The sequence below is a fragment of the Lethenteron reissneri genome, chromosome 32 (assembly GCF_015708825.2).
Source record: "Lethenteron reissneri isolate LAM-NWPU_2019-01 chromosome 32, ASM1570882v1, whole genome shotgun sequence".
Lineage (NCBI taxonomy): Eukaryota > Metazoa > Chordata > Hyperoartia > Petromyzontiformes > Petromyzontidae > Lethenteron > Lethenteron reissneri.
Window position 1 is genome coordinate 12,629,149 of NC_083810.1, and position 14,342 is coordinate 12,643,490.

At 43.0% G+C, this 14,342-nt stretch overlaps 1 protein-coding gene across 1 annotated transcript in view; it reads left to right on the plus strand.

Annotated features, from left to right (window-relative positions):
- The first annotated feature begins 1,161 nt into the window (after nucleotides 1–1,161).
- The window catches only part of CWF19L2 (CWF19 like cell cycle control factor 2), a 28,261-nt gene continuing 15,080 nt past the window's right edge, over nucleotides 1,162–14,342 (plus strand). Inside the window, exons 1-13 of the mRNA XM_061564028.1 lie at nucleotides 1,162–1,270; nucleotides 2,399–2,509; nucleotides 3,704–3,820; nucleotides 3,961–4,083; nucleotides 5,240–5,359; nucleotides 6,339–6,441; nucleotides 6,742–6,860; nucleotides 7,463–8,340; nucleotides 8,599–8,758; nucleotides 9,967–10,068; nucleotides 11,881–12,024; nucleotides 12,806–12,940; nucleotides 13,816–14,028. Of these exons, the coding sequence (XP_061420012.1) occupies nucleotides 1,178–1,270; nucleotides 2,399–2,509; nucleotides 3,704–3,820; nucleotides 3,961–4,083; nucleotides 5,240–5,359; nucleotides 6,339–6,441; nucleotides 6,742–6,860; nucleotides 7,463–8,340; nucleotides 8,599–8,758; nucleotides 9,967–10,068; nucleotides 11,881–12,024; nucleotides 12,806–12,940; nucleotides 13,816–14,028 (2,418 nt within the window). The 5' untranslated portion in view covers nucleotides 1,162–1,177. The remainder of the gene's footprint in view (nucleotides 1,271–2,398; nucleotides 2,510–3,703; nucleotides 3,821–3,960; nucleotides 4,084–5,239; nucleotides 5,360–6,338; nucleotides 6,442–6,741; nucleotides 6,861–7,462; nucleotides 8,341–8,598; nucleotides 8,759–9,966; nucleotides 10,069–11,880; nucleotides 12,025–12,805; nucleotides 12,941–13,815; nucleotides 14,029–14,342) is intronic.

Sequence of the window (14,342 nt, forward strand, 5' to 3'; positions counted from 1 at the left end):
TCAATGTTTTTTTTACTTCCATTTCATTTAACTTAAAGGCTCTAAAATACATACACGTCCCTTCAGGTGTATGAGTTTTCTCAAGATACTCCTCCTGAGTTTTCAATACTCCATTACGTGTAGCAGGCTAGGAGATCTAGATGAGATCAGGGTACATCCAACACACACATCGCTATTACTAGCCATTATCTATCCACTGCAATACGATGCCTCTGAATTGTTCCCAGTGAACACTGAACGTTATCTTCTTGGTTCTTTCGGTAAAGTCACGTAGAAGGGAAATAATACAATAGTAAAAATAAACATAATAAAATAATTCTCACGACGTTTCGGCCACAACGCAAGCAGCCGTCCTCAGGTGAAGACCAGGTCTGTCGGAAAGACAGGACGGCTGCTTGCGTTGTGGCCGAAACGTCGTGAGAATTATTTTATTGTTTTATTTTTATTGCTTCATTATTTCCCTTCTACGTGACTTTACCGAAAGAACCAAGGAGATGAATCCCTGCAGTCACGAAAGATTTAAATCGAAACTGAACGTTATGCCAACGTTGTTCCAAGCATGCATCTCTCCACGCCGCTTCGCACACTTGTCCAGTTCTTGTTCCACTTGTTTTGTCAGTGACCACATTTCAGGTCTAGGCATTGATGACACGCGTTGTTTAACCATGTTAATTTGCGCAGCTTTCAGTGTTTGTTCCAAATTATTGTTACTAAACATTATTTTGGAGCCATGCTACTATGAGCAAAGGGAACACATTGGTGTAACTTTTGCAATTCGTACTTTTATACTTTATTTGTATTTACCTATAGTGACTTGCTTACCTATCCTATGCTTTGCACTCCGGTGTCTGCATTGTGTTGTTGTTGTTGTAACTGTCTGACCCAGTGAGCCCCCTCCTGGACATCTGTGTTTAAAGAGCTGCATAGCTCATCGGATTCCTCCAGTATAAATCAAGATTGTGATTCTAATATGCGATGATAAAAAAACACGTTTATATTGTCGTTCCCAATTTGTAATTTTCCCGTGATCTTGATACAATATTTCAAACTTTGGGTCCACGTGTTGAGTTCAAAGACTCCCCAAGGACACGTGGTGTCGTAAAATTCGACGGCGGCGGCGGAGGCGACGGTGCCGATCAGCCTTTACGGCACCGATTCAACTTTACGGCACAAGGCCATGGCGTCGTACGGAGGCTTTTTCGAAAGCACTCAGAACATCGACGAGCGGAGAGAGCAGAAGAGGGAGGCGAGGCGAGGCGTTCTCGCACAGGTGAGGAGGCGAAAGGAGGGCGGCCCGTGTGGACGAGCCAACAGACCAGTGGGGGTTCGGAATTCCAATTAGTCGGTGCTTTGTAGCGGTCGAGCGGCCGACTGGTTTTGTAGGCCTCGAGCGCCTCCTCGCCGTTTTCCTAATTTTGGTACCCGGTTCGCGAGAGGGGGAGCGGGCAGAGAGCCGAGCGTGGGGCGGCTGTGGGGAGGTGTTGTTAGCACAGCTGTCAACCCATGCGTCTTACCCTGTGTTCTTGTACAGGGAAATCGAGCTTTCATGTCCATACTTCGTACAACCGTTACAATACTGGCAAAAAAAAAAACGTTTGTCTATTAGTTTGTGTTTCTCCCTTGTGATGGAACTTTGTAGGATGATCGTTGATATTTATAAGGGCACAGGGTGGCCGATAAGGTCTGAACACTTGCTAAGGGTTGACAGGTATGAGTTTAGCTTGTTCCCACATTGTTGTCGTTTTATCAAAAAAACCCTCGTCTTAGAGAGAAGAACTTTGTGGTTGATTTAGGAATTAAGAATGTAAGATTTTTTTGAACATCCAAGATTCAGTAAATGCACGTCGTGGCCAAGCTGTTGTCAGTAGAACTTTTCCTAACCATAAGTTGAACCATTAACCACTATTTAGCATTGTTGGGATTTAAGAAGCACTGCACTTATTTTTAGAATATGTCCACAACACCAATGGCTGGTGAACTTGTTATTTAAATACTGTATACATACTCTTTGGTTCTTTCGGTAAAGTCACGTAATTTTCTACCTACGTGACTTTACCAAAAGAACCAAAGAGTATGGATCCCTGCAGTCACGAAAGCTTCAAATCAAGATTACTGGATACATGTTTGTAATACATCACCAATTGCATACCAATTGTATAATTAAAGTCAAGTAGTGAGGTGAATAAAAACCTTGCATAGCTCTTGTAGGTAGGAAACATAAGAGTCCTGGAAGATAACTTGAAATACCTACATAACCTTTTGAGTCGCTACAAACTGTTTGCAAGTTCTTGCTTCCATCATATTGCAAACATGTGTCATTGAATAGTGCTATAACACTGAGAACAGATATACTAAACATGCTTTGTACATATTGTGTTCATTGTAACATTTAAACCAGGTAAAAGCTGAGTATGAGCGAGATCAGAAACGTAAGGAGCAGAAGCGACTGCGTGGGGAAGACACATGGATGCTTCCCGCTGTAAACGAGCGTCTGGAGGAAATGGACAAGGTGTGTGACATTCGAAAGGGGTAACAGAAATATCCAAAAAGACACAATAAGTATCAATAACATAAAATGTATAACACAGACATTATACAGCGGACACAGACATTATACAGCGGCACCACACATTTAGCGGTCAAGGGTAAGTAAGTCTTAAATCATAGGTTTTTTAATTATTTGTGTTAATTGCTACACCTTTAAGGCAGACTACTTGTTGCAGAAATACATTCCTGAATTGAGGAGCAAAACATAATAGGAATTTCTGCCCCCTTTCCACGTCATTATTACGTCACATTTCTTGTGAATATTTGGTGATAGTCACCAACTCAAAAGAGCCAACATTGTTGCTTTTCTAACTTTAAGCGACTTAACGATAGCCAGGCAACTGTCTACCTGTTGCATTGTTATTAAGAATTATTAGTAAGGTATAATGGCAGTCCTTTACAAATGCCGCTTTAATTTTACCACAAATCTCTCATTAAGCACTGTTGGACAATTTATGCAGCATGTGATGTATGTGAGCTATGATATTTTTTAATGACAGCCTAATTATTTTACTTTTAAGACAGCCTAAAGGAACGAAAGAGGAAGATTTGTCCACAAATCTTGCTGTCCGCCAGATGATGCTAGTTATAATCATTGGTGAAATGTCATACTCGGTTGCTAAATGTTGTGGATTTGCTCTCCAACACACCGGTGTGCTGTATTAGTAATTGCATTGGCATGTTCTGTTTACGTGCTAAACCTTACTAACTGGCTGTGGCGGGTTTGACGACACATTTATATTTACATGATATAACTCAAAAAACCTATATTGTGGATATTTTAGTTAACTTTACTGTCATAATTTCTTCTGAAAGTATTACATGCACGTGAATAAATAATAAACCATTATTATTACTATTCTTTGGTTCTTTCGGGAAAGTCATGGAGATATAAAAACAAAATAATAATACAAAAGAAAAAGAAAGTTAATGCAAAATATCACGACATTTCCATCGCAACACAAGCAGTCGTCATCAGGGAAAAAAAACGTACGGATATTTTTTATTCACTTTATTTGTCTTTTTTATTACTATTGTTTCTATCTATGTGACTTTATTGAAAGAACCAAAGAATATGAATTCCTGCAGTCACGAAAGTTTTAAGTCAAAACTATTATTACTGTCTATGTAACCTTATTTTGTGTTCGTTTTATAGGAACATGGCAAAAAACACAAAAAGAAAAAAGAGAAGTCGAAGAAGTCTAAAAAAGAGAAGAAAAAGAAAAAATCTAAGCAAGTTGAGAAGTCTGACAGTGCCAGTGACTCTACTTCCGTAAGTAATCTTGTTTTATGAGATGACTCGCAATGAAAACAATGCTTGGAATAATAATAATTGATACTGAGTACACACGTTAGTATTTGCGATGAACATATGAAACAGGTTTAATGACAGCCTTGACATTTTTCTTCCAGGCCTCAGAAGAGGAGTGGGTTGAAAGTAACGCTGTTCCTGCTTCTGGAAGCAGCCAGTCATCAGACTCCACCAGGGAAAGATCAGCTGATGCTGTTAACGCTTCAGTCAATGCCCCCTTAGTGGTACAGTGCTCATGTCCTCGCGTCGGTTCCCCTGTTTACCACCTTTTACATCTGATTTGCTCACTTGGTGAAGTGGTTCTAATGTATTTGTCATCATCAACATGCTTGATCTATCCACTTTTGGATGAAGGCCTCTCCACGTAGGCATCGTTTTTCACAGTCTTGCAATGCCCTAATCAATCGCGCTCCTGCACTTGAACATTTTATATACGTTTGACGGGAGGTTAGTGGGTCTAGTTCTTCAAATCAGTTTTGTCTGCCTTCATGAATAGAAGAATGATGAACACATTAATCGTGAATTGACGTGTATTTAATTCCTGTGGATACATCCAGACATTAGGTCTACTAATGTTTTTTCAACAGCTGGTCCTGCTTCTTTAATGATGTTCAGTTATTTCATCTAGTCTGGGAGTATCCCTTATTTCCATGCTGTGAAAGGCAATTTCAAGTGTGACATCTGAATATTCCTCTTCCTCTGAACAAAAAAGATTAGTTTCCCATCGTATAATGTTTTGTTGATATAGAGATCTGCATAAAAAATGTATCTGCTAGTTTTGCAATTCTGTCCCTATCATGCTGTCTGAGAGCTACTATTAGTTATCTACCCAGAATCACTCTTTTTGTTGCTTTCTTGCTTCCATTTTTGTGATCTGTGCAGTGACCGTTTTGATTTCTATCCTTTTCTCGTCATTTTACCAATGTTTGCACATTCTATCTTTTGTTTAACATTTTTCATCTCTATTTATATATCTCATTTTATTCATCTTGTTTTATCTGGTTTCGGATAGTTTTTTCTCTATTTAGATTTTACTTGGCCCCCCACTTTCAGTGTACTATCCATTTTAATGCAAATTAATCCATTATTTATGGTGGTGACATTATTGCTTCTCTATAGATATGAAACTGTAGCCAAGGATTGGCTTAAATTCTCCCACCTCAAATAGATGTTTGATGTTATCTGTGTTTTGTCTACTTCCACTTGAATATGTTGTAAAGACAATTTGAATTACTTGTTTTAAATATTCATAGTATTTCATTAATGTACCATTATAAGGACTAAAACAGGAAAGACAGGAAAATGCAACAAAAACACTGCATTTTTTTTTTACTTCTGCATGAAATGTACCGTACTAATCTTTGCATTGCTGTCTGTTAGAGGGATGATTGGATGAACTTCGACTTCCTGACGATGAAGTCCTACTCTAGAACAGACGTCAAATCAGAAAAACAGAAAGCCAAAGAATTGGATAAAGAAATCAGGGATGCGATTGACAAGGTATGTATTTATCACGGCACAGCTCAGGCGTTGCGTTGGTTCAAGTGAGCCCGACTCAAGGCCATGCCTAACTTGATCTGTGTCTGAACACACTCCCAGCCACGCTTGGGATATCTGTGAGCTGAGCCTGAGCTAAGCCACGGCTGAGCCACTCGTCCATCTTTGGAAGCGACGAAGTGGCTCAAGCCAGAGCCAAACTGTGACTTAATTAAACAGCCCTAAGTGTTGTGTACGCTAAATTCGTACTCCTTGGTTCTTTCGGAAAAGTCACGTAGGTGAAAATAAAATAAAAAATCACAACCACAGCGATTGTTTTGTCGCTGTGGTTGTCCCCACCTGAGGATGGACGCTTGTGTTTCGCCCGAAACGTCGTGATTTTTTATTTTATTTTCACCCACGTGACTTTATCGAAAGAACCAAAGAGTATGGATCCTTGCAGTCACGAAAACTTCAAATCTACACTAAATTCGTTTCGAATTTTATCACATTGCTTCTGGGTATACATGCGTATAATTTAATGCTATGAAATGTTGGCTTTAATACATGGACAGTGTTTTAGGTTTTTATTACAAAAGAGAGCTTATTAGTCCAAGTGCTGCCGCTCTTCATTGGAAACCAGGTTATGGTCTTACCTTTTGCTTATAAGGTATAATACACAGGTAAATGTTAAAAACCGTTATAAAATCTATGTCAAAATGTAATGATGGAGCTATTCGTTAATTCGATTTTATCATGACTTTCCCAATAATGCCTTGAATCATTTGTGTAAGAATCCATTATTTTTGATTCATTAATGTAATGTGACTGGTTCACACGATCCCGACAGCCACTAAAGGTTAGACAATCCACAATGGTAAAACAGACAATTTCGGAATTGAATCGTGACTATGAATGGCAACAATTCATCAAATCACTGGGGCAGTAAATTGTTACTTTAATGAGCACCAAAGTGATACCTGCAACATCTTCCCTCGGCCAGCCTGGTGTACACGCTCGTGAGCTCAACCCATACTGGAAGAACGGAGGAACAGGCCTCCCCCCACAGGAAAGCGAGCAATCCGTCACCTCGGGAGCTTCTCAGGGTACGTCCAGCTCTCGTTGATTTTACCCCAGGATATTCCCAGACCTGCGTCGGTTTTAGTGCACCGTACTCTATAACCTTTTGGTCACCGTTTTGGTTGTTGGCTCAGAAACGTGAGTAGACCTAGCTGACCAGCAGAGCGTCACGAAAGCTAGTGCCAAATGGGCATGCCGGCGCGAAGCATTGACCATGGACCTCCCTACTCAGAACTGACACCGATGGATTTGCGGAGTGTTTCATTCAGATGGTTCATGACATTGCAGCGAGTTGCTCACCGCTTGTTTGATGTTGTGGCGTTCAGGACCATCGGCGGTTGGTGATGGCGGGCTCAGCTGGCTGAGACGAGCTCGTCAGAGAATGCAAGAGCAGGCAGACAAGGAGCAGAGGTCACTGGATGAAGTTCTCGAAGAGCGATACGGAGTCAGTGTACAGGGATATTTCGTCTACGTTCGTTTCCTGCCAATTATGGCCCAGAACCTCTAAATAACGTTTTCCCTCCACTACCCAGTTTTTTTTGTTTTACATATATGTACAATAATTCGCTGTATTTGACCAAATCACTCTGAATCCCTGGCATGGATTGTAAGATCTCAGAAGCTTAGCCTGGGTAGTGCATTGATGGTTGATTGCCTTGCTTACAAAAGTTGGTATAGGCTGTGGCTTTGTTGTGAGCAGCAGAGGACAGTGCAGCTAAATTTACTGTTGTACTTTACTTCGAAATTCCCATCCACTAGGCTACACTGTCAAGCATGCTGAAGTATGGTCACAAAACCCCGTGACCCTATTTCTCTGGGGACGTCCTAAACCAGCAGTGAATTGAGAAATAGGGCTGCACACATACAGAGTTGTAATACTTGTGGGCACATTTTATATTTCTAGAGAAGTTAGAACAAAAACATGTTTTTTACATTGACATGAACATTCAAACAAAGTTTAACGATGCTGCAATATGTTTATGTACTTGTCTTTCCAATGCCATTTGTAATGTTTGTGGCTGAACTATTGTCTCTTCATTTTTTCAGTGCAAAGAAAAATTTTATTCGATGCTGTCAGAAGCAGAGCGCACGGCAGCATCTCAGCGGTTTTATTACCGGGGCGGTCAGAGGTGGAGGAAGACTGCAGCAAACAACTCGTCAACTCCTCCGGCGTGGAAGAGGGAAGAGAGACACAGGGACCGCACGGATCGGGACAGCCATGAGGAAGGGGAGGGAAAACAAGATGTTGACGGAACACAGGAAAAAGACCGGGGTCGCTCTGCTGGTTCAGACATGGACCGGGATAGGCAAAGAGACACTCAAAGAGATGGACAAAGAGGGGAGCAAAGAGACAGGCAAAGGGATGGGCGCAGGGATGATGAGAGAAGTCGGCACCAATATCAGGGGAGTCGCAGAGACTGGAGCAGGGACGGCGACCAGGACAGGGAGAGGCGGTCGCACGGTAGTCCGGATAGACATCGCGGTCAAAGAGATCGACATAAAGAGCGTGACCAAGAAAGAGAGGGAGTCAGGTGGTCTCGAAGAAGTCCTGATGTCCGCACCACCATCAACACATCTACATGTTCTCTTAAGTCCAAGTTCATGAAGCCTTCAGACGACGATGATGGGGATGCATTTCTCGGAAGTGGCTTGGCTTTGAAGGAACCACGCTCAGTGGAAACTCCTCGGAGTGCCTTTCGAAGGCCGAGAGACGATGATGATGGTGGTGGTGGTGGTAATGCTAAAGATGTTCTTTCTTCCAGCTCAACAGTACCACAGAGAAAAGAGGTTGCTAAAAATGACCAAACTAAGGAACGTTCTGAAAGCCCAGCAGAGGAAGACAGACAGGAAACAAAGCAAAGAGCCCACTTGCGGGGTATAGGTGAAAGAAGTGAGCCCTCGTTAAAGCAAGCAGCAGATGATCGGTAAAACATGTTCTCATTGTTCTATTTACTTTGTATTAAGCTTTTACTGTGGTAATGTCTGACCAGATTCTGCGTCATATATTGAGTGTTTGCACATGTTGTTGGTCACAGCGAATTGATGGGATGAGGATGGTTGCATTTTTTAATGAAAGTCTGTGGTTCACATAGTTGTCGAATACTTTTACAATCTGTTGACATTTCATCGACAAACAATACTGCAGAAAAATCAGTTTGCTAAAGCGATCATTTGTTTTTCAGTCCTAAGGACAAATCTTCCGCCACTACCGATGCTGCTGAATCTGCTCCAGTGGCTCTGGTTGATGAGGCTACCCCAGCTGCTCCTTTGCAGGTGCTGAGTGAAGGAGAAATGAACCAGCTGGGGGCACGGCTGGTTAAAGCGGAGCTCCTGGGCAACCAGGTTTGTGGCTTTGTGTGAGCACGAGCGCTGACTGTGGGCCCAGGTAAATTGATCATCAATTGAACGTCACACGTTCTTGATTTTATAGCGAATGTATATCTCGGCCTATGCCGAAATCGTCAGGACTGCACCCGATATCAGATCTTTGAAGCTCAGCTTCATTGAGTCGAAGGAGTGCTTGGATGGGGGACAAGCATGATGCAAGCCGTCATTGCCCGCAGAGGGCTTTTACATAAACAATATAATGTTGGACTGTACTATTTTGCAATGTATTTTTCTCCCTACACCAACCCACATTGCATTGTAAAGCATGGTGAAGTATGATCAAATAACCCCCTTGACCCACACGGTGTGGGGAGGTGCTCATCCAGCGTTGGTTGACAAAGGGGCTGTAGGTGTACATGTGTCTATCGCACTTCACAGTGTTTCACACTCAAGTGTGGGGGGTGCTCATATCCTATAAAATAAATAGCGACTTTATGGGCGCAACACAAGCGTCCGTCGCGTCGTGATTTAGTTTATTTTCTACCCACGTGACTTTACCGAACGAACCAAAGAGTATGGGTTCCTGCAGTCACGAAAGCTTCAAATCAAGATTGCTCATATCCTGTTCACAACCTTCAGCCTACTCGGGCAGGAGCGAGTCTGGCTATACGACAACTGCTGTGAACCTTCCACATCGTGGTACTCAAGTTAAATCCAAATTCTATTGAGAGTGTTATTTATTGAGCCCAGAAATGGATGTAGAACCACGTTGACCGCAACCAGGATTTGAACGAGCAACCTTCCGATTGCAAGTCATGCACACTAACTGCTGCACCACTGAGTAGGTTAATTTGTATACACGATTTATGATTGTTATTATTATTATTACATTTACTACTTTGTTTAGAAACTATCATCATAACTACAAAGATGATCACTACATCTTACATACCTTCTGGTGGCCAAGAATACTGATGGGGAGTGGCAGCCAGGGCAAGGAACGTGCCTGAGACATCGACCACCGCAGGGATATGGAGCAATTAAAGCAGCATGTGTGCACATTCTGGGTTGATTGTTACGTTAGAGTACCTTGAGAAATGACGACGGCTTGGAGAATGCTTCATCCAGCAGTGGATTGCACTTGGCTGATGATGATAATAGCTGAGGGAAACCCGCTTGAATCTGTACACCCTTTTGATGTGATTTTTGGCGTGTGGATGCAGGAGCTCGCTGATAAATTGAAAGCCCAGTTGGACGAGGCTCGGAAAGCCAAGCTAAACCAAACTCAGCAGCCGGGTTTTGCAGCCAGCCAGCAGATGACAAAGGTCGGGCACACTTATCATCTCCGTCAATCGTGATCGCAGCGTCGTAAGAGCACAGCGAGATGTGGGATGAGAAAAGGCCATGGCGACAGTTACGGCTCATTCCTCTTTTTTTTGTGACTTGGCTTGTTGCTAGGCTCCTGTAAATGCGCTAAAATTCTAACCTTTTCACCCCAAATGCATTATCGTCAATCTTTGCTTTTAAATTGCGTAATATTCCGAGGCTTTTTGTCGAGCTTTGTAGAGATCGTTGGCAAAATAATGTTGCGTTTATCTGTAATGGTTGTAAAAAGCCTTTATATAAATTAATTCTACAACGGCAGACTAATTCTGCAGGGCAATCCATTTTGCAGTGAGTGACATTGCAGTCTACTTTATTTATTTGTGTCCCATCAACAATATTTGTATGTATGGTCACGAATTGGAGTTCTCAGCTCCGCCACGGAATGCTGTTCTGCATTTGCAGAGCCTCATTTAATTTCAAATCAATGAGCATATGTCGCTTAATTTGTGACAACTTCCATGGCTTCTTGTATAAAATGTCTCTAAGCCAATTTGCCCTTGTCTCATCCCACGTGTTATGTGGTCTTCCCAAGCACTTAAATTTGTGTCTTAAAGGACCTTTTCAAGTAGATATAATTACTGTCCATTCTTCCCTTTATCTTGGATCGTGGTGATATTCTCATTAAAAAAAAGCTTAGATAAGTGTGACCTACCTTTCAGAAATCCTTAATTAATATCCGTAATTGATTTTCACTTGTCTTCTCGTGTCTGCAATTATTTAACGATTATCCAATTTTTTTTTGCCGATTGACTTCAAGCTTAAGTGACCCACATGAGTCATGTCCATCATCATCATGCGACCTTTCTTGCCAGTATCAAAGTATACAAAAAGGGTTTTACCCTTTCTGGCAATAAAACAGTTGTGTTAAGATGATAAAACACCAAACAGAAACCTTTTGCAGGGAATCATGTCTACATTAACCACACATACTTGTGGTGAACATGCAAACAAAAACATGCTCTGGTAATATATGCATTGTCTTTGAAACTGATTTGTCCACACCAGAGTATTGCCAGAAAGGGCAAAACCTATTCTTTTTGATCATCATCATTTGAACAGATTAGAGTTATAGCAGAATATTTTTGGGTTAAATTGTGGATTTTCTTTGTTCGCCTAGGTAGATTAATTTAGCCCAAGCAATGTGTTGTCGATAGCCTATCACCAAATGATCTTAGAAGCTAAAGCACGGCTGTGCCTGGATGGTGCTTGGATTGGTGACCACTGCACCCCACGTGTCGTTAAAGATTATAGGCTACGTCAATAATAATAATAACGGTGATTTATTTAGCACTTTAACATGGTAAACCGTGACAAGGACCAAACCATTACAAACGTGAGTAGCCCTGAGCAGTGCACAAAAATCCATTGTTGTACCTTACGACTTTGCTCCCAAGTCTCGCTCCCCGCCTTTACCTACCCACACTGGCCAACATTGTGAATTCTGGTCATATAACCCCCTCGACCTGCACAGTGTGGGGAAAAACCCTCATCCAGCAGTGGATTAACGAAAGAGTTGTACATGTAGTGACTCCTCATGTCTGAACACTCATCAATATGCGTAAAACATCACATGTACGGAATATAAATATTAAACGATGCAGATGAAAGCGGCATGCTAATATCTGGAAGATGCTTTGACGCAAGCTGTGACGTACAATGTCCCACATACCATTGACTGTCTGGCAACAGATAACAACACATCAATGCGTGTTGTCTCAATGCGTGCCTTTCTTACACACACCGTCATACAGGCTACAGGTGCTGCGAGAGGCAGAGGAGCGGAGGATGAGACAGACGTGCTGCTGTACAGGACAGATCGAGCTGGGCAGTCGTGGCCTGTGTCCGCTCCCGCGCACTTTGCTGAGCCCAGAGGGGGACGACGCAAGAACCGCCCGGTGAGGAGATGGAGCAATGGATCAGGGCAGGCAGATGACGATCGCCTGCGTAGCATCTTAGCAGACCGGCGCCTTCACATGAGTGTCATGTGTTGTTTATGCTGCTGCACTCGGGTGAATGTGCAGCACTGTGGCATCACCGACCATGCTGTATAATGCACGCAGCCTTGTGTCAGACCACCGACTGATGACATCGAAGAAATACAAATGTTGGCTGCACTGTTTTATGCAGCAGTGGGACAATGAGACAAACTGAATACCGGTTTCTTTCTTGCGAGGAATTATCGGTACAGTGCTGCCATTGACCACTGACTGCTTCCCTTTCCCTTCGGGGCTGTTACGTCGATAAGCCCTCCCTGATTACTGTGGATACAGTTGCCACTGCCTAAGGGTGACAACCAGGTTTTTTTCATTACGATCAATTTTTGCCTAACGTTATCCTGATTGTGATATCGGTGTCATGTCACGAGGTGAAGTGCCCATTTCGATTCCTCGCAGAGCAGTGCGCGACCCTTCGTGTTACGAGCCTGCAGAACCGGATATCAGAGAGCTACCTCCAAAATGCCTTTAAGTGACCTCTGGTCTGCATAATAGAGGGCAGTGCTTTCCCACCAACTTTGCATATGACAATGACAATTCACCAAGTCTGCCACTTTCTGTGCGATAATTGGCTCGTCACACAGATAAGTGCTCGCTGGCTGAAAACAATAAAAAAGATATGCCCGTGTTGTGGGAGCGTAGAACGACGGTGAGTTTGGTGCCCCCGTCACGTGCCGTGCAGGTGGAGACGCACGCAGCCGGGGAGCGTGCGCGTTACTTTGGCGATGACGATCAGCACAGTCTGCAGGAGCTGGTGCGCAGGGAGCGGATGAGCACGGCCGAAGATCAGAATGCGATGTTCGCTCGCCTCTCCAAGGTGAGACCTCATCTTGTCAGCGACCTCGCCACCCCTGTCGGGACATTGTCTCAAATTGTAATTTTTTTCTCTCCCGTGCACTTTCTGTTTTCAGAGTAATTTTCACTTATTGTTGACTATTTCGATTCATTGTTTTCTGCTGCCCTTTTTTTAAAGCTCGAAGCAAATGTCACTTTGGCTCACGCTGCTGGGATTGTGCACCCATTCTGAACGAATTGATTGACTTTTAAATAGAAAATATCGTTTAGAAAATTCGAAAGCACAGTATACAGTTGACACGTCAATCATTAGCGAATTATGAAACATTCACTGAAACATCCCATAATATACAAGTGAGCTGAGAGAATTGACAGTACCTGATCCAATCCAGGAATGTTTTGCAAAGTTTAGATGAAAACATCCTTTTGTTAGATGGGCGACAAACACACAAAGTGCTTGCCACAAATGAATCGCAATACCTTGGTGATCTCGTCAAGAAGTATAAGCCATCACACGAACTCCGGTCATCCTCGCATCGGCGTTTTGGCTAACCATGAAACAAAGAAAGATGGTCATTGCATCGCGCGCTTTTAGATGTGCTTCTGCGGCCATCTGGAATGCTCTTCCTTCTGATATTAGGAAGCCACTGGAGCTATGCACTTTTAAATCATCTAGATTGAAAACTAATTTCTTTCGAATAGCTTTTTGTGTTTAGTTTGTTGTCCTTCCTTCACACCTCCGATTAGCACGGTTGTCTACGTACAGTGCAAAAGAAGTTCAACATGCATAGAACAAACCCCTTTTGGTCGGGGTAACGCTCACAAACTAAAACCACTCATCCCTCTCCCCTGGGGTCCGCTCCACCACCACCCGCCGGCATTATCCCCACCGCCCAGTTTGCGGAGAAGACGGACCGTGAATATTTCACGCTGGACGACATGTTCGTGTCGAAAGCGGCGAAGGGGGAGAGCACGGGCCGCGAGGACGAACTGCACAAGCAGCGCGCCATGGAGGAGCACCGCCGCCTCGTCGGAGAGATGGCCAAGTGCAACCACTGCTTCGACAGCGCCGACTTACCAAAGCACCTGGTGGTGGCCGTCGGCAGCAAGGTACTGGCACGGACGCACGTGCCCTGCTGGCCTGCGCTCCCAATCAGCTTTGCTCGTATATACAGGATGTAGAAGCAATATAGGAACAATTGTAGGTGGATAGTCTCGTCAGGTCAAAATGTGGAAATATTCAATTTTAGTCTGGTTTGAGTCTCCCAAGTTTTGGTCAACCCCTTGATCAATTTGGCCAGTTTTCAATCGGGTGAGGTTATAAATAGCAACACAACTTATACTAAAATATAATTTATATCACTTCACCTTAAGGTTAACTACAATGCTCCCCTTATCGATGGACAGCTGATGAACCAACATTT